A 23,710-nucleotide genomic window follows, 5' to 3' on the forward strand; every position below is an offset into this window, starting at 1 on the left:
GCTGAACAGTCACAGCCCAGCCTTGTGCTACATGGAACCCCTTGGAACTGGGACAACCCGGGGTTTGTGAGCTTGGAAGAGCATCTTTTGGATTATAAATGCAAATTTTATACTGACATTTTACTTAGCCTGTGATGGTGTGGACACAATCCTTCCTGTGATCGCAGGTGCTCTGTGTGTGCCCTTTGTACCTTCCAAAGAGCTTCTGTTTCACTTAACTGTGGCATCTGTTCGGCCTGGAGCATCAGGGTTCTTGCCATGACCTGTCCTGGGCTCACAGGCTCCTCTCTGGCGTTTGAGTTCCCCTTTTGGAGTCTTCTGGCAAAGAATTATTAGAAGAACAAATTGAACAGAACAGTGAGGTCCTGATCCCCTGGTCTCAAGGAGATGAAGTAAATCAGGAGAGGGACAGAGAATGGGGAGCAGCAAACGGTGTAACCAGACCCAATGTATAACAGCTTTTGCACAAGGGAAGTGAACGCTCTCAGGATGCCTTCATCTGTCTGGGAAAGGCAGTAAAAGGTAGAGCCATTCCCCATCTGATGGCAGAGGCCTAGAGTGTAAATGATGGCCCAGAGAGGGTGGACAGGGAGCAACTGACTGCTGCCGCTGCTTGCAGGAGAGCATTGAGTGAAACGAAAAAGGGCTCAGTTCAGAGCAAATTAAATCATTTTTCATGCAAAATGTAGTTTAACTGAGCTGCAGAACCACTTGGCACATGACATAACAGTGCTTTGAGTTAACATGAGCTCAGGAGAGAAGTGGAGCAGTTCACGAAGGAGAAAACCACCAAAAATGAGGATCTGCAGACACCACTGTGTGTTTGCACTGCGTGTCCTGGGAGAGACTTGGAGGGAGTTTGGCTTTGGACTTGCTGTACTCACACTCTTCCTTCTCAACCCCTGTCTGGAGCTGCTGAGGGCTTTCTCTGGCCATGCCAGGTGTCAGCCCATCCCCAGCCAAACCTAAATGCCCTCATATGACAGCTGAACATCAGGTGCCTGCCGCTGTGGACAAGAAGGGAGACAAGCAGAGCAGTCCTGAGTGCTGCTGCTCCTGAGAACAGCCAGGGACTTTGGGGATGCCAGAGGTGCTGAGCCTTGGAGACACATTGGGCAGAGAAAGCAGACTCGCGCCCCACTGTGTTTCCCCTTTCCAGCCCCTCCAGGTTCCCTGTGGCTGGTGCCATGGTTGGTCCAGAGGTGTGTGAGGAGGAGGAGGAGGAGGTATGCAGTTGGTAGAACAAGAAAGCAGGTTTGATCCACCTTAGGTTTGACTCTGTGTGTCTTGAAGGTTTGTGTTCGCAGTGCTTCCCTGAGCAGTGCCAAGGTGTGTTTGGTCCCAGGCACGCAGGTCACTGCAGGAAGGATGTTGCTGTTGGTAGGGACAGATACATAAGGCAGGAGTAGGAATCTGTGTAGTATGAGGTGGATATGGTGATGAAAATTGAAAATAAACTGGCCTTCCACCAGGAAGAGGGAAGGTGGGAACACTGGGTTTAGGCACACACTGCCCCTGAGGGATGGTGGTGGGCAAGGTCTTTGGTTGGGTCAGGGGGATGTTTTCCATGTGAGGAGCCCTTCATGGTAACAAGGCTTTTGTGGGAAAGAGACCCTGGGAGGAGGGTTTGTGCTTTCCATGAGGTAAGGTGGAGAAAGGGCAGTTTGCTTGTTTCACAGAACAGGGCTGCACATGCCCATTCCATGGGAGAAAGTCTAAAGGACACAGAGATATGCCTGTGAAGATCTGTCAGAAAAGTGGGAATGAGAGAACATTTACAGCCTTGGGCAGCAAGTTTGTGTTTGAGGGCTCAAGCAGGGATTTTAGGGAAGACTTCTCTGTGGAGATGATTTTTGGGGTGAAAGGATTGGAGGGATGGCTTTTGGAAAGATCAAACAACTCTCCTGAAAATACCTGAGTTTATATGGTTCCTCTTCTGAGGGGTTTCTTACCCAGCACCAGCTGGGTTTTTCAGATGGGCTTTTATGTGTCCTTATTCCACCCGTTCCAGAAACATGGAGTCTCTTGTTCTTTCTGTGGCACCATTTTCCTCTGCAGAATTTCCAGAGTGCCCTTTGTGCTGCTGCTCTGCTCCAGATCTGATGGGATGCTCTGCCCATGTCCTGGGATTGCCGAGTGACACTACTGTGCTTTCTCCTCACTTCTCCCTTCCCAGTTGTGGAAGTGAACCTGTGTTTCTCTCCATCCTGTAGTGCTGGGTACTCTTCTATCTGCTCTTGCTTCTTTGTCGCTTGTCCCTTGTGGAAACTTGCCTGTTTTGAGCCTAAATTTCCCCTTAGGGTGGCTCTGCTTGGGCTGTTTGAAGGGATTGATTAAATCTGTGTGGGAGCATCTGCTGCCCCATTGCAGGGATTTGCTGCCAGGGTGATACCACATGATTTAATGAAAAATTATAAATTCCCTTTGATAAGTTGCCTGTGCTTTCCACGAGGGTGTCTGAATTCCAGAGGTGGAAATTACTTGCTCCGTGCTGACTTCTGCTATACCTATCTTGCAGAGAGTGGTAGCTACAGGGTATCGGCAGGAGCACGGTGGAGAGCAGATCCTGCATTGGGGGTGTAGGTTTTGGAAATACAGCTGGCTTAATCACTGCATCAGAGCTGCCTAACACCTAAGTCATCCAGGCCACTCCGTCAGCACTTGAGAAGCACAGGTCTCACCAGGAAGGAATGAACACAGTGTGGAATTTGGAGCACTTGGAGGTGGCAGACAACAGAGCCAGTCACAGCCCAGAAGGATCCAGAGACTCTTGGTGTGCTTTTGGAGGAGTGCTTTGGTTTGGAGTATAGGGAGGCAAAAGGGAGGTTGGAGGAGACCTGGGTGGAGCAGAGCTGGTAGGGCCTGGTGTAGGAGGACAAGAGGGTGGAGCTGAGTAGGAATTGAAATCCTGAACAAGTCTGTGCAGAGGGAGGAGACCTCAGAGCTCTCGTGTGTCAGCATGGGTGTGCACAGGGACAGGCCAATGGACACCTCCTGGGGGAATACTGGGGCTGGAGGTGTCTGAGGCTGTGGGCAGGCTGTGGGCAGGCTGTGGGCAGCACAGAGAGGAAACCCAAGGGCTGGCTGTGGTCCCAAGAGTTTTAGCAGTGGTGCTGAAGAGGGAAGCCCCCGGCATCTCAAATGTAGGGGCTGCAGTTCCACTGCTTTGCTTTTTCCTCACTACAGCTCTCATGGCAAACTGAGCCCCGTGCAGAAAACACTCTTCCCGCTGCTCAGTGAGCTGATAACCACTTGCACTGGAAATTGTGGGAGACGGACACTGAGGAGAGGAGCCCATTTCTGTCCAGGGCAGGTCCTTCCCTGTTTGGGCTTGTTGCTGTTTGCATCATGGCAAGGCCCTTTGAAACTGGCTGGGTTTCAGCAGTTGTTCCTGTTTGGCTGCTGTGGCCTGGGGCGAGAGCATCCATGTCCTATGTCCGGAGCCAGGATCCCACTGCACCAGGGTGAAGCTCAAGGCCATGGTTGCTGCTTTCCCAAAGCAAAATGGGACCTCACAAAGCTAATTAAGAGCAGCTTTTAATTTCCTGGCATCTGAGGGCTGTAAGGAGGATCTTGGGTTTTATTTACTTCCATGGAAGAGTAAAGCTTCTCCTTTTAATCTCTCTGTACTAATAGCCCTTCCCTGAGAAAGTCAGGGAGCCGGGAATCCTCCGTGGCTCACTGTGTGGAGCCAGCCTTGGAGCCTGTCAAGGCTTGATGTGCAGAGGGCACCTCCTCTTGCTCTGGATGTGCTTCTTTCCATCCCAGGCTGTGTCAAAGCTACAGCTGCATTTGTTTAGCAAAACCAGCCAACAAACTGGTTTCGCTTGCTGGTTGTGAGACTGGTGTGCAGAGCTGGCATGGCTCTCCATGCTTTGGAGGACCTCAGGAACCCTGTGGGTTAATGGGACAGCTGGATGTGTTTGTCTCTCCAAAAGCCATGTGTTCTGGATTGCTGCTGCCCAGAAGTTAGAATAAGCGTAGGCCATGTCCCCTGCATCCTCCCATGGTGACAGCGGAGGTGTGGGATCTATGCTGGGGGTGGCAGCAGCCAAATAAAGGCTCAGTCACAGAGAAAAGAGCTGATAAAACTCCTGGACATACAATTCTTGGATACACAAACAGGGAACAGGAGAGAGGCGCGCAGATGGAGTTTACGCTTGGGGTCTGTGAATGGGAAGTGACTGTTAATATTCACTTCCCTGAGCTCCGAGGTGTGTTCAGCTCTGTGTGGGACAGGCATGGGTGTGCTGTCCAGCCTGGGTCTCCCCAGCAGCTTGGCTCTTGGAGGAGGTTCAGGTGCGTGGAATAGCGAGGTACAGAGGCAGCTGGGCAGCAGAGAGCTTTAGTGGCGTAAAAAGTTCATGAAAATTCAGGTGGCCGTGGTTGGAATGGCTCTGCCTCTCACCAGACCTTCCTTGGCACTGGTGTGGTACTTGTGGGGAGGTCAGCGGTGGAAGCTCCTGCTCAGTCTTTCCCAGGTTGTTATAAACCTCTCTGTAGCTCTCTGTTGGGTGATTTAACACCTGCCCTGTCTGTGGGTGCATCACTGCCAGCTTGGTTGGCCCCTTTGGGGTTCCTGCTGTTGCTTGCTGATGCTTCCCTGTGTCAGTTGCCTAAGCCTTGCTGGTGCTCCTGACACTGTCTCTGAAGCCTGAATGTGACATTGCAGAGGCCCTGCCTGCACCTCACACGTGTCTCCAGTTCCCTTTGGATGCTGCTGAGTGTCTGCCAGGAAGGGTTAATTCATTGATGGTTGGAGGTAGAGGCAGGGCTGGGTTAACCTCTTCAGGTCTCCTCTGACGTGTTCTGTGTGTTTCCTGCATTTTGGAACACTGTTTTGCCATCTCCCTGGCAGGAACTTGGCTGAGGCAGTGGTGGGAGTGTGATGGATGGAAAGGATGCTCTGTGCTGAGCAGAGGATGTGGCATCACAGCATCTCTATGGGCTCCAACTCCTTGTTCCATTCCTGGTTCAGGGCACTTACTGGTCTGTGTCTGGGCTGTTTCCCTGGGAGCTGCTCCAGCACCTCCTTCCTTGTGCTCTTCCTGCTCAGAGGAGATGTTTGGGTCTGTGTCCTTCCACTCAGGGACACTTAACTCTTCTTCAAGACTTCTCCAGTCCCCCAGATGTGCTTTCCTGCACCCCAAGGGTACAGTCTGCCACTGAGTCCCCTACTTTGCACCAGTTACCGGTCTTGGTCTTATTGCCTTGACTTGGATTCCTGGTATCAGGGTTAGACCTGGTTTGTTGGGGTTTTTTGGTTGTTCTATGGTGCCTCCCTGTGCTGGATAAACTTACTTATGATTTCTGCCTCAGGAAAACACAATCCAATTGGAAACAATTTCAACAGGTTATTGTATAGTACAACTTTTGGCATTGTTCCCTTTGCTAATGGCTGTGGCATTACAGATCAGTCAATTACTTTCTGTAACTGCAAGTTGACCCTCTGCTGAGAAGATGGTTTAGAAGTAGATGGTGTCCTTTGGCTGAACAGGAGAAGGTGATTCCTGAGGTGCTGGTATGCCAGGGAGAGGCCGGGGTGAGAAGTCCTAAACTGTAGGGCAAATCAGAAAGGGGCAGAGGTCCTTGGGTAGTACTTGTGGTGTGCTGGATTTGGCTGCTTCACCTGTACCCAGGATGCTCTCCCATGAAATATCTCCACAGGTCTCTCCAGATTAATGCTTTTGCAGTAGAATCACAGAATCATTGAGGTTGGAAAAGACCTTCAAGATCGAATCTTGCCTTTGACTGAACACCATTTTGTCAACTAACCATAGCACTAAATGCCATGATTATTTCATATATTCCAGTACTTCAATGGAAAATGCCCCTGAATGCCCTGAGCCTGCTGCAGGGATTTCTGGTCCTTCTGACTTGCCCCATCCCACCGCACAGACCAAGGTGGAGGCTGTAATTGTGGTCGGGGCCCCTCTCCTCACACAGCCATAGTCTACTGGTGCCTCGTGTTGAAGATCAGTCTGAGAGCATCGATCACTTCCCAGGCCTTCGAAGCAATGGGATGCTAATTGTGGTGTCTTGATTTAATTCTGGCTCGGGATTGCCTTTCTGGGGGCCTGGGTTGGTTTGTTGTTTCACCTGGACCAGAGATTCCTCCCTGCTCCTAGTTGTGTCCTCGCTGTGTGCTGGGCAGCAGTTGCTGCCCTGGCCCCTCTGAAGGGGACAGCATTCCTCAGTCCTGCTTCAGTGCCTGAGAAGCAGCAGCTGCTGAGCCTTTGGCTCGGAGACAGCTTGCTTTGTCTGTGCTGGAATGTATTCCCAACACTTAAGTGCTTTTATATATTAGCAGTGCATTCCTCAGGGCCTGATACGGGGTTAAATAGTCGGAAATCCGCTGGTCTGCGTGGGGAGGGCTGTGGGGAGGGCTGTGTCCGGCTGGCAGGAGCAGTCTGCTGGTCACTGGTCTCCTCCTGGCTCCAGTGTGTGGGAGCATGTGGGGCTAGTCCTGTTCGCTGCCCTCAGCGCCCCTGCCCCGCCTCGCTGGGCCCCTTCGTGCCTCTCCTCCTGTGGGCAGGCAAGGAGTGTCCCCTCTCCCCGTGCTCTCTGCTCTGGGTCTGACTGCAGACCTGAGTGTGGCTGGCATGTCAGCGGTGTCTCTTGTCTGAATTGCCTCCTTTCAGGTGTTGGTGACCATGTGCTTGTGGCCAGAGAGGTTCACTAGCCTGGAGCTAGTTCAGGATCTGGCAAATACTGTGAGGAGTGGAGAAGGAAACACTTCTGGAGTGGGAGACAGCTGGGAAGATCTGGTGCTGGGGGGACAGGTGGTCTGTGTCCACTGCCTGAGGTGTTGTCCCACGCCTGCTGAGGTGGGTCAGACCAAGTCCCCGGGTGACTGGCACCTGGATGGTGGTTGTGGTACCCTCCCTCTGGCACCAGGGTTGCCCCTGGGGCTCGGTAGCAGCCGCTCTGCTGGAGCTCCAAACTGATATTCCCACCTCTCAGCAGTGTGATTGCTTGTTTGACCTCTGCTCGTGTTAACTCAGTTATCCTGATCAGATTTTGGTGATTATTCTTGAATTAAGCTATTCTGGGAATAACCATTGCCTTCCTGGTTTCTCTCTGTCGGGAAAGGTGTCTCTTGAGTTTGCTGCCCTGGTGCTGGCTAGAGGGATTGGGCTCTGCTGAAAGTGGACTGAGTCCTGCTCTGCTGAGGGAGCTGTGCAGCCTCTGGAGCTGGCGTCCTGCCTGTGCTGCCCAGCCGTGGGATACAGGTCTTTCTGGTTCTGTGGCCTCACCTGTGCCATGCTGGCTTTGAGCACAGTGACTTGGAAGTGCTGGGTTTAACCTTAGAGCTGATCAGCTCCTGGATGTTTTGCTTTGCTTTGCTGCTTGCAGCTCCTCCTGACTCTATCCCAGGCTGGCTTCCCCCAGAGACAATGCCACTGGCACAGGTGTCACAGATCTCTCAGCACACGTGTGAGAGGAGGGGCCCCAGGTCCCTTCACACTTCACCTGCCTGTAGGTCTGAGACAGGCAAGGCAGACACGTGTGCTCGCATGTCCCAGTGCCCAGCTGTGGAGCACGCAGCAGTCTCTGTTTCCTCCAGGGGCAGGTCTTAAGATGTCAAGCCCCTCTTTAACCAGGAAAATGGGAATGAAACACAAGGCTCAAATACATGAGCTGGTTTTGCTGTCAGCATTTGGGGAGCTGCTGTGTTGCACTGGCAGATGGACAGATGGATGGACAGACACCTCCGACCTGCAGTGCAGGATCCCATGCATTCATCCTGCCTGGTGACAAACACAGAACTTAACTAGGAGCCCAGCCCATGGTGGCATGGGAACCAGGCCCTGTTGCTTGTGAATCACAAGGAGAATTGTAATTATTTTCCTGCTGCACGGTCTGATCCTGCCTTTAATTAAACATGTGCTGTCCTGCTGGAGTCAGGGACTGTACCAGCAGGGCTGGACAGTTGGACTTGAAATTCTCTGAAGAGAAATGAGAGGTGAGGAGGCTGAGGAGGACTTTAGCATGGGCACTTCCATGGTTGGAAGGGTTGGCAAAACCTCTGCTCTGGAGTAGAGCTCGTGTTGGAGGAGTTGTCACACAGCAGGCACTGCTGGGGTGCTTGGTTGCTACCAACACTGCTGGCTCAGGGCTAGTGTCTCGGGGCAACCTGGGTTGTCACACATTGTTTTTGAGGAAGAGGAGGTGTCCAAGCCCTGCTATTTGGGCAACAAAGCTGGGAACGCTGTGGCAGTTTTGGCTGCAGAAGCAGGAAGTCTCTGTCGTATTCCAGAGTGAAGATTGTGTTTGAGATGTAGACCCCGTTCCTGATCTCCAGCTGTAGAAATTGTCACTGCCTGGTTTCAGAGCCATTGGCCTGAGTGTCAGGTGGTTGTGACTCTGTGGTTAAGCTGGTGCCTGACTCCTCTTCCCCTGACATGTGTCCTGCTCCCCTCCAGTAGCGCTGCTGTTTCTCACCTGCAGAGATTCTGAGGTGTTGCACTGAAACCTGCCTAAAGCCTGCTTGGCTGAGGGAAAGAATGTCCCCAGGGCCTGTGGTGGCATTGGGCAGCCACCCCCCTTCTTGCCTGCTGTCGGCAGGAGGGGTCCTGGGGCCAAGGCAGCTCCACAAGCTGTCTGTGCTGAGGACAGCATGGCTTCCTCTCCACGGAAACTGGTAGAGGAGCCCAGGTGTCTGTCTGTCCTCCTCTCTCCCTCTAACACATGGAGATGGCTCTCCTCCAGGTGCAGGTGGGAACATGGGGGCTGGCCCTCCAGACAGAGCACAAGGTGATGCTGGGGAACAAGGGCCCCCATGTCCTTGTTCCCTTCCCCTGGCATTATGAGATTAGGCACCAGGTGAAGGGGAGAGCTGGAAGCTTGGGTAGGCCAGAAACCCTTTTTTTATAGCCTCAGGAAAACAAAGGTTTGGAAAAGAGTCATGATGCTGACCTGGGAGGGGGATCAGTCTGCATCCGGACACTGTTGGTGTTTTCCAGGTCCCAGGCTCAGCACGCAAACGCTTTCTCTCTTTTCTTGGCAGTGAAGATGCATCTCCTGCAGGTGGGACGGGAGTTGTAGCACACAGGGGTTTGGGTTGCCATTGTGTGCACAGTGGGTGGGCATAGGGCTCCGTGGTTGCTGCAGGTTGCAGACACAGCAGTCTGTGTGGGAGGCTCGGTGGATCTGGTGGATCTGTCTCCCTGACCCTGCCATGCACCATCAGTCTGCATGGGTTGTTCCAGGACTGCAACCCATTCACCCCTCCTGCCTGAGCAGCAGGACCAGCTCCACCAGCCCACTGTACCAGCCTGGGGGTGGCTGTGGTGACCCTGAGCCAGGCTGCCTCTCTGTCCCTAATCCTGGCTGGGGAATGGCTGGCTTTCCGGGCCTGCCCTTGGGATTTTGCCATTTCTGGGAAATAGCATAACTGAGTGGTGGCTCAGAGGGTTTGTCCTGAGCCTTTTATCCATTGTCCTTTCTCCTTTTTTTCATTTTCCACCTCTTGGTCTGACTGAGTAAGTGAGCAGGGGCGGACCAAGGCTCTGCCAAGCATCACGCTGCAGCAGGAGGGAGACATGTGGGTGGTGTCTGAATTCCTAGCATCACTGGACACTGTGGTTCTCTTAGATCACCTAAGAGCTCCAGCAACCCTTTGTTCATGTCCTGGGGCTCTGCTGCAGCCTCAGCACTATTGCTGGGAGCTTCATGAACATGAACACAGACATGTCACATCAGCTGGAGAAACACAACTTGAAGGCTTGGTCATGGCAGAGGGGATGGAACTTGCTCCAGGTGGTTCCTTAAAGACAGAGGATGGGCTTAGAAGGCCCTTTGAGATTCTGCTGTGTAGATACGTGTCACGTGTGACTGCTGTGTATATGCATATGTGTGACTGCTGTGTATGTACGTCACATGACATTGCTGTGTATGCACATACTGCCCTGGGTGGTGTGCTATAGCTGACCTTTCTCTGGGCAGAGCTTGGACTACCTGGTCTTAACAGGTCCCTTCCAATCTCAACCCTCCGTGGGTCTGCTGGACCCATGTCTGTGGTACAGATTGCCTTTTGGAGGGAGCTGCTGTACTTGGCAGTCTGTGTCCTTCGTCCTCCTGTGCCTTTGAAGCTGTCGGCTCTCCGGAACATCCCCTGCTTTCTGGGCATGCCTGGCAGCTCTGTGCTGGTGTCTGCAGGGCCTGGGATGCCTGCCTGGTGCTACTGCAGGCTGTGTGAGGACAGGTGTGGTTCTCTCGGGCAGGGCAGGAGGTGGCTGGTGCAGCCAGGTTTGGAGCAGGACAGTTGTTTCCCCATGCAGTGAGTGAGGAAGGGGTGCAGGGGTTCTGTTGTCCCTGCTCAGAAGTGGGTCATCTCTTTCTACTAATGTTGGCCAATGCCTCCTCCAGTGCCACCCATTCATGCTGCTGGTGACCCATCAGGACACGCTGGGGTGAGGGCAGAAGCTCATTCCTGATTTAGGTGGGCATCTCCTTCCTTCTGGAAGCGCTTTGCTTTCCTGTGGACCTGGAGCTGTGCCCTGACCTGGCTGAAGCACAGGCACACCTCGTAATTCCTGAGCTCCCCAGGGTCAGGGACTTTGATGCCTGTGCCTCTTGCTGGCTGAAAAGCTCTGCTAGTGGGCATTGGGCATCCTTGTGTTATCAGGGAGAATTGTGTCTGGGATCAGCAATCAGTGCCTGAGGCTCTGGGCTGCCCCACTGCCCAGGTGTTCCAGCTCCTCAGCAGGAGCCAAAGGTGAATCTGCCAGTGGAGCCTGTGTTTGCTGCTACCTGTGTGTCTTGTTTCCATAAACCGGCTGAGCCTGTTACTGTGTCTCTGGGTAACCTCAAATCCAGCCACAGTGTGCTGTGTGGGAATGTTCTTGGGCAGGCCTGACCTCACCACCGCGGGTGAGCGCGGTATGGCCGGGGTGGCTCTGCTTGGCTGCTCCAGGGTCTTGCTTGGAAGGGGACATTTTGGGGATAGTTTTGACTGTCCCAGTGTGATCCTGCTGTGACCACTGGGTATTTTTCTTCCATAAACTGACACCAAATGCAGCCTCTGAATCAAGAGGCTCACTAATAATTGCACGGGACTTTCATCCTTTCTCACTCCTGCATAGATCAGCCAGTTGGAATGAGTCCAGAGGAGGCCACAGAGATGATTAGAGGGCTGGAGCACCTCTCCAGTGCTGAAAGGCTGAGTGACTTGGGATTGTTCAGCTGGGAGAAGGGAAGGCTCTGGGGAGACCTCATTGCAGGCTTTCAGTACCTACAGGGGGTCCAGGAAAGCTGGAGAGGGACTTGGACAAAGGCTTGGAGGGGGACAGGACAAGGGGGAATGTCTTCCCACTGCCAGAGGGCAGGACTAGATGGGATATTGGGAAGGAATCCTTCCCTGTGAGGGTGGGGAGGCCCTGGCACCGGTTGCCCAGAGAAGCAGTCAATGCCTCATCCCTGGAAGTGTTCCAGGCCAGGTTGGACAGGGCTTGGAGCAACCAGGTCTAGTGGAAGTTGTCCCTACCCATGGCAGGAAGTGGGACTGGGTGGTCTTAAAGGTCCCTTTCTACCCAAACCTTTCTATGGTTTGGCATCCCAAAACTGCCATCACATAACTTCCAGTCCAAACAGGGTTCACCATACTCCAGTTAAAGGAAAAAAAAAAAAGCCACTCTGTGACAAGGACAGTATGCAGAAAGGAAGAGACAGGTTTGTAGAGGGAAGCAGTGTGACTTGTGGACCTGTAGTGATTGTGGGGTGTCACTGGGCAGGGTTTGGCTCATGAAGGGCTCCCCAAATTCTGCTGGTTCCCTTCCATGGGTGATACTGGCCACACTCAGTATTTGACTGGCAGCAGCAACAGGGGATGTTTGAGGGGTTTTATTTGTTCCTGCAGAGGCCTGTGAACCACTGGAGCCATGTGGCTCCCCTGTGAGGGTAGTTATTTGGTGGACCCCGGGGCCCAGAGGAGTTTTGGGCCATCTCCCATGATTGAAGGTTTGACCAGACAAAGGCCTGGGCAACCTGCTCTGGCCTCATCCTGATCCTGTCTTGAGCAGGAGGTTGGACTGGTGACCTCCCAAGTACCTTCCAACATGAATTATTTCAGGGGTCTGTGGTGAAGGTGATATACAAAGGACTGGAAGGATATTTTATCAGATTATATTTCAGTCCTTTTTAACTGGAAAATCCGTGGGTCTAGGTTGCCTTTTTTCATATTTTTTAAAGATTGAAGAAACTGAATTTTGTTTCAGAACTTAGCAAAAACCCTTGAATGTGTTTGCCTGCATTTGGTTCTCAATGGGCTGCTGAGGGAGGATGTTACATCTGAAAACCTACTTCAGAGCCTGGATTTCACAGCTTTCTGCCTTTTTCTGCATTGTTGTCATTTTGTGGAGCATTTCTTATCTTTTGGCATATGGTTTTTTACAAACTCTTTATACCTGTCCCTAATTAATGACTGTTTAATGTATTTCCAGTTGGTTGCACTGTGGCTGCTCTGCTCTGGGTATTGTTAAAGTTTATGTCCCTGAATTTTAATTGTAGGACAGTTCTGTAGCTGTTTTCTGCCTTATCTACCCTGTGAATACTCCCATGCTTCAACAGTGAATATCTTTGTAACGCACCCTGATTTGCAAAGGCTTTTACCCCGAGTTACACTCAGCTACTATTACATCAGTACCCCCGATCTTGAGCTTTTTTTTGTTCGTGATAACTTCCATCACACTCAGAGCTGCTGGATTCCCATGTGCTGGAATCTTCCTGAGCTGATTCTGGATTCCTGTGCGCTGGAAAACTTCTGTGCTGGTCCATGTGGGCTTTGGGCTTCTGGGCTGCCAGGAAACAGGGAGAGATTGGGCTTACCTTTTTTTCTTCTTCAAACTTCTATTTTTAATCTACTCTGAGTCCAGTTTGGACACTGAAGGATCTAGGTCAGGCAGATTTGGTGGTATTTTATTTTATAAATCAGAAACCGCTGAATTTGGGGGAGTTTCTCTTTACTGGAGATGTTCAGTGCAGTGCTTGGTCCAAGGGTTTGCTTTGTCAGCTCTGGGAATTGGGGTGAACTTTGATTAGCAAGAGGGATAATTACCAGTCTCCAGAGATGCCTACTCAAGGTTTCCCTCTTAGTTCTCGTAACAATTTTAAAATTAATTTGTTCTCATTTTCAAGCATCAGAAGTGAATCTCCTGTGCAGCCTTTGCTTTGGGCTGAGCTGAAGTCCTCAGCTTACAGAATACTGAGCTGGAAATGACATGGAAATTCGTGTCAGAGACAGCGTTTGCAGCTCTTGGTCACATCCTCTTGCCATCTTTTTTTGGCAAATGTAAAACCTGACTTTGAGCGTGAAAACACTGTAATTCTCACATTTGTTTTTTCTGGCTACCACTGATGGCTGTTGGCTGGTTTTATTTTTTGTCACACATAAATATTTTATTCAGGTCCAGTGTAACTGATTCTGCCAGGTGGGACGTAGCACTTGTGTCCATCCTCCTGCAGTTCTGCACATGGGCTGTGCCCAGCTCTGGCAGTGCTAGGGGGTTTAGAAACCTTTTTATTTTCTTTTTAAGAAAAAAGAGGAAGCTGGGGGCTGCCGCACCACATAACAGCCTGGGTTTATTCCCGTTTACTCCAAATGTTATTTACAAGTGTGAATATGTATTCGGAGGCTACCTGAACCCTGAAGCAGAAGTGCTGCAGACTGGACTGTGGATGTTCAGTCCCTGTGGTTATTTTCCAGTGTGCAGACTCTGGCAGGTCAGCACGATGTCTTGCCTGGAATTTCCTTGCATTCTAAAATTAGGAGAAGGCTCTAGGAAACAATAGCAAATCAAGTCTCTAAACTCCTGCTCCCCTGAACCTTTGTTGTTATTTAGACTTTCACCCACTTCCTTTTCACCGAGCTGGTCTGCATTAGATAAACAGAGTTAAACAGAGCCAGTGATGGTCAGTGGTGAGAGGAGTTATTTTTTAAATTTATTTACTCATTATACAATTATTATGGTCCTTTAGGACATCAGAAGTGTGAATTTCCTATCAGTGCTGTTCATCCCTGCTCACTTCCCCTGTGCAGAGTGCTGTGGGAGCCAGACAGCACCAGGGCAGCAGGGGCTGTGCTGTGGTGTGGTGTACCTCAGACACACACGTGCCCAGCAGTGTGTCCTGACTGGGACCTGGAAACTGCAGAGGTTTGGATCTGTGCAGAAACTCCTCCAGTTACACTACCAGACCTCATGGTTGTCACGGCAGGAGCGGGGAGCAGCTCACATGTGATCTGTGCACCTTCTCAAGGTTATGTTTGCTCCACCTTTTCATCCACTCCCCTCCCTTGCCTGCTCTGTGCTCTCATTTTTGGCAGTGTTCTGGGGCTCCTGAAGGTGGCCCACACCTGAAGGTGCCCTGCAGGTGTTCCTGGGGAGGTCTGTCCCAGCAGCTCTTGTGCAGGTGGACACCTGGAAAGGCACCTGAGGAGGGAGGTTCAGAGCTTGCTCTGGTTTGATCCCTCTCAGTGTGCGCTGCACGAGTAGCCCCGACTTTGGCCGTGTTTGGCGACCTATGAATAATCCCAAGATTGCCTCTCCTGTGCTGCTGTGACCCCCTCCCTGCCTCTGCCTTGGACAAACACAGGGTGATGTAATTTAGAAATGGCCTCTGCATGTCACTGCAGAGACCTGAGTTTGTTCTTGGTCACTTCTGAATATTTTCTGCAGTGGCCCTGCATTGTTGTTTGTTATTCCCAGTACTCCGAAACAATCCAGGAAATGCAGCAAACACCCCAGCCCTGGTTCCCATCCTGTCCAGGATCTGACCTCTGGCAGTGGTTAGAATCAGCTGCAGTATTTGGTCAGTTGATAATTACGTTGTGTTTAGTAAACTTGCTGGGGCTGGTGGTGTCTTGGAGGAGTGATTGATGGATCCTGGAATTTGCCATTTGCAGTTGATGGACTTTTGGGAGCACCAAGGGGTGTGTGAAAAAGCTGAGTGTTGTGAGGGCCTTTCCAGTCACCATTCCTATGGCTATGGTGTTTCTGGAAAAGAATTTTTGTGCCTTCTCTAGTTCTGTGTTACTTGGGGCTGTGCTGACAGCTCACCTGCACCTTTTCCACCCAGCACAAGGGGGACAAATGCTGTCCCTCATGGTGTGGGGACCTGCCACCGATGTCCTGACCAAGCATCCTGTACAGCAGATGTGTGCAAAGCAGGGGCAGCACTTTGGACTGGGAGTCTCCTTGTGTTTCTCCACTGTTGGCTCTTCTGCAGCTGACTCACAAACTCAAGTGTCTGCTGCGAGCAGAGTGACTTCCCCATGGTGCTGGAGCTCAGAGCCTGAGCTGAACTGTTGCTGTAGGAAACGAGGAGTGTTTAGTTTGTATCCTAGACAGGAGGGAGGATAGCAGTGGGGTAACATGCTAAATGAATGATCAAGCTAAACTCATTTATACCTCTTTCTTTCACCCTCATCCTTTCATGGGGATTCTGATTCCTACAGTGACTGCCCCATGAGGGCCTGGCTGGGGTGGGGGTGGTGGGAACACGCAGGTGTCTCAGGGGTGGGCGCTCAGGCTTCTCCTGAGGTGAGGAGATGGGTTTCCCCCAGAACTTCTGCTGACCCAGTTGTGTTGCTTCTGTCACAGCCTTTTTTCCGGCTTCTGAACCTGCGCAAGCTGGGCCTGAGTGACAATGAGATCCAGAGGCTTCCCCCTGAGGTGGCCAACTTCATGCAGCTGGTGGAGCTGGACATCTCCCGCAATGGTAAGGCTGGAGCTGGGCAGGAGCAGGTGCCCAGGCCCTGCAGTACTCCCTGTGCCCCCGTGCTCGGGAGAAGCAGGGCCTTTCCTCACCCTTTGGAGCAATCCCTCAGAGGTCCTGAGCTGTGACAGTGGGGTTGTCTTACCGTGTCTCAAGCTGTCACCACTACCTGCTGTCCCATTTTCTCAAGCCTCTTTTGTTCTTTCACCTATTTTTTCCAGACATTCCAGAAATTCCTGAAAGCATCAAATTCTGCAAATCCCTGGAAATCGCAGACTTCAGTGGGAATCCTCTCTCCAGGTAGGAAGGCATATGCAACCCATTAGTCCAGCTGAGGAGAACTGAAGTTGTACATTCTCCCTGGCTTTCTCTGACCTTCATCTTATAATTGTCTCTCTGTAAAGCCAAGGCCTGGGATCACCCTGCCTCTTCCAGAGCTGCAGTTGTCTGCTCTCCTGGCAGGTGGACCACTTGGCGTCAGGAGGAGCTGGTGTGTGCTCCATCCTCAGAGCCTGTGGCTGGGAATGATGAGCATTTAGTTGTACTGGTGTCAACAGTGACAACTGTCCTCTTGCAATGAGTTTGTTGCTCCCTTTGCACTGGTCACAAACCAGAATGGATGTGTGCTTGTGCTGCAGAGAAGAAAAAGCCTGCATGCCATCCTCTGCCCCCCAGAGCCTCTTTTGGGCCCCACTCTCAGCTCTTTTTGCCGCCTCTCAGCCCCTTTTCCACCTCTCTCTTATTCAGAACTGAGGACAACCATCCTTTGAACCCTGTGTTTGGTTGTTTCCCCCTTACCTCAGTGCCCTGAGCTGTGCCCAAGTAGGAATGTCTGACTTGTCTTTCAGTACTCTGTCTCTGGAGCTTTTAATACATAATATTGGAGTTCAGTGTGGCTCCCCTGCCTTGGTGAGCCATGTTTTCAGGCACTGTTGTCTTGCTGCCAGGTCCCTGCAGGTGCCAGTCTGGCCCCAGGTGTCCCCTTCCCTTAGTGCTCAGGGCAGGTGCTGTCCAGGCTTTAGGCACATTTATTTCTGCTCTCTCTCCTGGTCCTGGGCACTGCTGGAGTGGGACAAGCTTCTCTGTCGGTGACAATCCCTGTACCACAGGAGTGACCAGCACTTCTGCACTGGGCATTATTTGTCAGAGTTTTTCTGGCTCAGGGTTCAGATGAGTTGGTGGGGGGGTGCTCTGCGAGCTGCCTGTGGAAGCAAAGGAATTTCCTCTTCCAGGGTTTTTCCCTATTCTGTCACACCTTGGATCTGTTGTGATGGTGCTTGGTCCTGGGGAACGCTGCAGTGTCATCTGCAGAGGTATCCTTTGTTGGGCACTTGGAATGCTTGGGAGCCCTCCCTTCTTCCAAGTGTAAGTGATCCCATGGCATGGTTTGGTCTGGGATTTATGCTCAGGTACTGCAGAGCCGAGTTTGCAAACCTGGACAGGTAATGTCTGGTGCAAGGGGGTTTTGTGGTCTTAGAAATGGAACTTGTCCTGGATCAGCAGCCAGGGTTGGTGATGAGTCCTGTTCTCCTTTCCATATGTTGATGTCAATTGGGATAAGACTGGTTTTGGCGGGATGTAAGTGTTTTGGGGGATTCTGTGCTTTGTGCACAGGATTAATGGAGTTTTGTTCATGTTCTCACAGGCTTCCTGAGGGCTTCACCCAGCTCCGAAGCCTGGGCCACTTGGCCTTGAACGATGTGTCCCTGCAGAGCCTCCCCACTGACATTGGGAAGTGAGTATGGCCCTGTTCTGGCAGCAGGGAGGGGGCTGGGATGGGGACACCTTGCTGGTGGGATGGGGACAGTGGCAGGACCTGGAGGGACAAGCCAGGTGCAGGTTTGCTGTGGTACTGACAGTGCTGTGTGTGAGCACCTCTTGGTTTGTTAAAAGAAAGACCTTCCTACAAAGGTTCCTGTCCTGGTCCCAGCTGCTTCTCCTGCTGTGGTTCATGGCGCAGCCAGGATTGATCCAGTCTTCTCAAATCCTGTCTTTTCCTCTGTTCTTAGTGCCCATTTGCCCCTTTCCAAGCAGGTGTGGGCTGCCTGATGATGTTGGAATGATTTATGCTGCTGGCAAATGGCCCCATGGGGTGCAGTGCCTCTCCCATGGGGTTTGGCTTTCCACATGTGAGAGATTTTACCTTTTAGGGCAGACAGTCCTGTTGTGACAGCGTGTTCCTTGTCCTGAGTGTGGGCATGGTGTTGTTCCTTGTGACTGCAGCAAGCACTCACCTCCACCAAAGCCATTTACAGCTGTGTTGTTTTTGTTCCCCCATCTCCATCCACGTGTGTACATTCATGCATTGCACAGGACATGAGGGGTGGTTCCAAAGGAAGGGAGATGAGCAGCTCCTTGTATCCCTGAAGCCCTGTCCAGTGAACCTGGCTTTCTTGCTCCCTTTTCTCTTGCAGTTTGGCAAACCTGGTGACTTTGGAGCTACGTGAGAACCTGCTAAAGACTCTCCCCACGTGAGTGTCTGTCTGGGGGCTGTAGGAGTCTCCTGCCTGATCATTCTTGCTGCTTCCTCAGGGACTAGTGCAGGCCCCATCACCTGGCTTGGGAGGGCTCAGGCTGGGCATAAATAGGCTGCATCTTGCTGGATTTCCATAAATTGGGGCAAGGAGGGAGAGGATGGTGCAGGGCTGGAGAGCAGCAAAGGATGTTCAGAGCCTGTACTCAGCCTCTGTGTAAGGATTGATTTGGAATAGACAGGGTTCCCCAAAAAAGCTGCTGGAAATAGTGTGAACCATTTTTCCTGAAGAGGTGGAGCAGACAGTGGATTCTTTTGGAAAGAAAGAGAAACCTATGTGGATGGGGGTGTAGGAGGAGCTCTGTGCACAGTGAGGTTCAGGATTTGAAGAGCAACAGGATACAGCTGAAGGGTACATTTTGCTTCTGACATCTGTTTTGTTGGATATCCCTCCTGGTTGTTCTGGATGGGATAACTACCTTCCCTGCAGCAGACAAAACATAAGCCAGCAAGGGAGTAGAGGTAAGTGTTGCGACCCGTTTTGGAGTTAGGGACAGGGATGAGTTCCTGGCAGGGACCGTGGTTGGTGGAGGTAATGCTCTCAGGTGGATGGACGTGGAGAACTGTCCAGTTGGTACTTTGGTCTTTGCTTTGGCCCATGAGGGTTTGTTGAGTTTTCTACCCTACATCAGCTCTGTCAGCTTGTTTCCTGCCTGCTTATCCACCCCACTGATGATTCCCCCACCTTTCCTTGGACATCACTGGAAGGGATTCTCCTTTTTGAACAGCAGTTGTTTTGGGTCCACATGAACTCCTCAGTGAAGGTGTGATGCATACAGCTGTTGTCACCTGTCCTCAGAACTCTCTTACTGCTACTGGCAGGAACTCAGCTTGTCTGCTGGCACTTTCCCCCCATGGTTACACCCTGTAGAAGCACAGATCAGAATCACACAGTGTGGCAGTCAGCAGATCTTTTCTGCACAGCAGTGACCCTGTCACAGAAAGGTGATAGGAGGGGGCCAGCTGAGATGGTCCCATGTGGAATATCACCTCAGAGGACAATATGAGGGTTAAAGCTCTTCATCGTAGAACCACAGGATGGTCTGGGTTGGGAGGGACCTTAAAGCTCATCATGTTCCAGCCCACTGCCATGGGCAGGGACACCTTCCACTAGACCAGGTTGCTCCAAGCCTCATCCAACCTGGCCTTGAACACTTATTCCAGGCTGAGAACTGGCAAGCAGGAGGAGTTTGGGTCCTGGTGTTGGGCTGCTCTTCTGTCTGTTCCTGTGAGTGGGTGTTCATACAGGCAGGGACCACTGCTGGGTTACACCATGTCAGCAAAGAGGTGCAGTAGCTACATCCAAGATTGGGCTTTCAAACTGCAGTGAAGATAGTCCCAGTGGCTTTTCACCATCTCAGAACCAGCAAGTCTCTGGAGTCTTGAGAATTCAGTCTGTGACCACACCCCTTTGGTTTTCGTGGAGGTCTCTCATGCCCAGTGCTCCCATTTGCCCTTTGGTAGATCCGTGTGCCATCCAGCAGGGTGCTTGTAGTGTGCTGTGAGGCTTTGGTGTTTTTCACTGGAAGGTTAGTCCAGGCTTGACACTCATTCTGTAATGCAAATTCAGCTTCTTTTCATCTTTCCCCAATTCCCCAAAGTCTATTTTGGGATGATTTCCAAAAGTTGAAGATGGATCTTGAAGGCCAAGGTAATTCTGATCAGGTCTTTCAGTCAAATACAAGATGGCAGTTGATGGCCAGAACCATTTCCCTGGGTTCTCTGCCTAAGGCTCTGGTGCTTACCCTGGCTGCACTTCGTGCATAAGAACAGCTCTAAATGAGACCAGGTGACCTTGCCAAAGAGGAGAATGACTTAAGCAAGAGATGTCTGGTGCTTTGTTTCCAAGATTCCTGAGCCCAGTGGGTAGGTGGGCTTCAACGCTGAGAATTTGGGACAGCATAATGCATTGGTGTCCTTTTGGTATCTTTTTGTTGATGAGCTTCTTGAAAGGTCAGCTTGCAGTGACCTTTGCCAAAATTCCATTTCATTGGTCAGTCTTCAGATATGGACTGAGTTCTGAAACGGTTCAGCTTGTTCAGCTAGTGATCAACCCCTCATCTCTCCTATGCAGATGGGACACAGCCAGAGACTTGGGAAGGGCAGTTCTCATATATTCTTATGGAATAGTAGAGGATGATCTCTATTGAGACCTTTTGCCAGGTGTCATCAGTGTGGATTCCACAGCTCCCTTGTTCCTATTTTGGGAATTCAAGCTGTGAAGGTGCAAAGCGACAGTCAAGGCTACATCACCTTCAGAGGAGTCAGAGTTGATGTACATTCCTGGTGAAGGAGTGTTGTGCAACAGGATCCTTTGGATGAAACTGTTGATCTACCTTTGCTGGAGTTTATCTCAAAATCCACTGCTGCGTACAGTAGGAAATTAATTTTCCTGCGTAACCCAAATGTTTTTACAGCCTGGCCCAGACAAGAAGCTCCCTTTTATTGCAGCCCCCAACTGCCTTGGTTTGGGTGACATTGAGAGGTGGACCTGTTTCCAGAGAAGTACAGGGATTTCTGTACTGGGACAGTTCCTTAAGCAGAGAATAAAACTGTTCCCTGCAGGGGGAGTGGGCAGGGCTGGCAGCTCCACCCTGCCACACAGTGAGGGGCAGCAGTCCTCAGGGGAGGTGGAGCTGGAGCTGGAGCTGATGGGTCAGACTCAGGTGATAAGACAAATGAGCACCTGGATCATGTCATGAGAGCCCCCTCCTGGGTTTGTGGGACTGCAGGCCTTGTCCATCCCCAGGTGTGGTGTATGGGATGCTTGGGGGACGTCCGTGGGCCACTGGTGGGACAGGCTGTGGGTCCTGTGCAGTGTCTTCATAGTGAGCTTCTGTCTGTATGCTGTCACCTCACCTGAGGCATCAGGCCCCTGTTGTCTTCCGTTCCTCTGCAGTAGCATGAGCATCCCGTCTGGGGAAACTGAGGCTGTTGAATTTGTCATTCCTCCCTGTCCCTGCAGCTGTGCTCCCCTTGCCCCCCAAACATGTCTTGTCCTCTGCTGAGTACCTCCTGTTGCCTGTCAGTCCGTGCCCAGGTCCCTGTCCTTGCTGCGAAACAGGCAGCGATGTGAAGGTGTGGCTGCTCATCTGTTATGGTTTTGATCAGAGTACATGATGGTGGTGGGGGGGGGGGGGGGGGGGGAGAAGGCAAACTGGTACCAGTGGAACTGGCTGCGCTGGGACTGCTGGTGCCTCTGAGCCCAGTTCCCTGGGATGAACGGTCTGGCTTGGGGAAGGGACCAGCTCTATAAACTGTTGGGCTCAGAGGGACCATGAGAAAGGTCAGGATTGCCCCACCTGCTTTAGGAGTTGCTAGAGATCACGTAATTTGTGCAATGTGTGTCCCAGATGCTAACCTTCCACTCTTTATTTCTTGTTTTATCTCTCTGTCTCCTGTGCCTTGCAGTTCACTCTCCTTCCTTGTCAAGTTAGAGCAGTTGGATCTCGGTGGCAATGACCTGGAAGTACTGGTAGGTGAGGGCTGGTGGGGAGGGAGTTTGGGTGGTTGGTATGGTCAGATCCTGTACCTCAGTGCAAGCAAGTGCGTTTCTACCTGACATGCAAAGAAATAGACTCTCAGGTTATGGGTCAGATCCTGTACCTCAGTGCAAGCAAGTGGGTTTCCACCTGACATGCAAAGAAATAGACTCTCAGGTTATTTGGGGACATTCTGATCTGCCCAGCATGGCTCAGTCATCATTCCCAGATGAATTTTCTCTTCATGTGTCAACCCTCGTGTCTTGTTTCCTGCTGGCCTCTCACACCACCTGCTCTGTCCTTTCCAGGCTCTGGGATGGTAATTCTTCCTGTCTGGCTGCCAAGGATCTTTCCTTTTCAGCAAGACTCTGGTGCTTCCCTTCTCTGTCCTGCACTGCCCCCAGCTGTTTTTCTTCTCATCCAGCTTCCTGCCTTTCTCCTTTCTGATATGATTTCTGCCCCACAGGGTGCTGGGCCATTCCGTGTTGTCCACGGCAGTGAGGGTAGCCCAGTGTGGGGACTCTCTCCATGGAGGGCTCAGCATGTGGAGAGCAAGGGCACAGTCTCAGAATTCAGGTTGTCTGGGCATTTGGGGACATCCAGTGATACTCTGTAACTTTGCAGCTGTGGATTAAGCTATTACTGGATCTTACTCATTGTGTTCTGGAATGGTTTTGGCAGAAAACCATCAAAATTAGGAGGCAAAGTGGTTCGTGCAGCTTAGCTGTACACAGGCTGAACTCACCTGTGAGAACAGGGGTGTGGCACTTGAGCCGTCCTCCAGTGGAGCAAGCTCCAGATGCTGATTGCTTGGGGGAGTTGTGGGATGTGAACATGTGTCTGTCACGGCTGATGGTGCTGCTGGGTCATGTTGAGTTGGCCAGTGGTACCCAAATGTTTATTTTCATGTCTCAGGAGGAAGATGCATTTCTTCTGTAAGGCCAGAATTTCCAACCCCTTAGAATCATGGAATCATTTAGGTTGGAAAAACCATCTGAGACCATTGAGTCCAACTGCTCCCCCAGCATTGCCAAGGCCACCACTAACCCATGTTCCCAAGTGCCACGTCCACACAGCTGTTAAGTTACCCCAGGGGTGGAGACTTCACTCCTGCCCAGGGCAGCTGTGCCGGGGCTGGACAGTCCTTTCTTGGAATTTTCCCAATATCCAACCTAAAGCTCCCCTGGCACAACTTGAGGCCATTTGCCTTTGTCCTGTCCCTTACTCCCTGAGAGCAGAGCCCGACCCCCACCTGGCTCCATCTTCCTGTCAGGGAGTTGCAGAAAGCCAGAAGGTCCCCCCGAGCCCTGTTTTGTCCAAGTCCCTCAGCTGCTCTCCATCAGAATTGCGCTGCAGGTTTAGTTCTTGCCTTGCCTGCTGACACAGTCCTGCTGTTGCCTTCTGTGTGTCCCATTGGACCTCCTGCAGCCAGTGGCCATCCCAGGCATTCCCAGACACGTGTGCTGCTATCTTGTAATGATCCATGGATGGTCCTGGGAGGTGTGAGAGGCAGAACAGTGCCTGGCTTTGCAGAGTGGTGCATCTGCAGCATCCTCAAGCAGCTTCTCCCTGTGGAAGGGACTGATGCCATCACTGTCCTGTCTCCTACAGCCGGACACTCTGGGTGCTCTCCCAAACCTGCGCGAGCTCTGGCTGGACCGGAACCAGCTCTCGGCCCTGCCGCCGGTGAGTGTCTGTTGGGCACATGTTCAGCCCTTTGCCCCTGCCCCAGCTGTTCCCTCGAGCCATGGATCTCCTCTCTGATGCAGGAGTTGGGCAACCTCCGCCGCCTGGTCTGTCTGGATGTGTCTGAGAACAAGCTGGAGCAGTTGCCCAACGAGGTCAGTGGGCTGGTGGCACTGACAGACTTGCTGCTGTCACAGAACCTGCTGGAATGCATTCCGGATGGGATCGGTGAGTGTTGTGGGATGGGGAGTGCTGCAGGACTTCAATTCCTTGGCAGTGCTCCTGGAGCAGCTTC

General features: G+C 51.8%; 1 protein-coding gene across 1 annotated transcript in view; it reads left to right on the forward strand.

Annotated features, from left to right (window-relative positions):
• Nucleotides 1-1,187: 1,187 nt before the first annotated feature.
• The window catches only part of SCRIB (scribbled planar cell polarity protein), a 94,361-nt gene continuing 71,838 nt past the window's right edge, over nucleotides 1,188-23,710 (forward strand). Inside the window, exons 1-8 of the mRNA XM_017733815.1 lie at nucleotides 1,188-1,226; nucleotides 15,600-15,717; nucleotides 15,936-16,014; nucleotides 17,360-17,449; nucleotides 18,129-18,185; nucleotides 21,659-21,722; nucleotides 23,341-23,415; nucleotides 23,499-23,643. Coding sequence (XP_017589304.1) covers nucleotides 1,188-1,226; nucleotides 15,600-15,717; nucleotides 15,936-16,014; nucleotides 17,360-17,449; nucleotides 18,129-18,185; nucleotides 21,659-21,722; nucleotides 23,341-23,415; nucleotides 23,499-23,643 — 667 coding nt within the window. The remainder of the gene's footprint in view (nucleotides 1,227-15,599; nucleotides 15,718-15,935; nucleotides 16,015-17,359; nucleotides 17,450-18,128; nucleotides 18,186-21,658; nucleotides 21,723-23,340; nucleotides 23,416-23,498; nucleotides 23,644-23,710) is intronic.

The sequence above is a fragment of the Corvus brachyrhynchos genome, unplaced genomic scaffold, assembly GCF_000691975.1.
Source record: "Corvus brachyrhynchos isolate BGI_N302 unplaced genomic scaffold, ASM69197v1 scaffold275, whole genome shotgun sequence".
Classification (NCBI taxonomy): Eukaryota; Metazoa; Chordata; class Aves; order Passeriformes; family Corvidae; genus Corvus; species Corvus brachyrhynchos.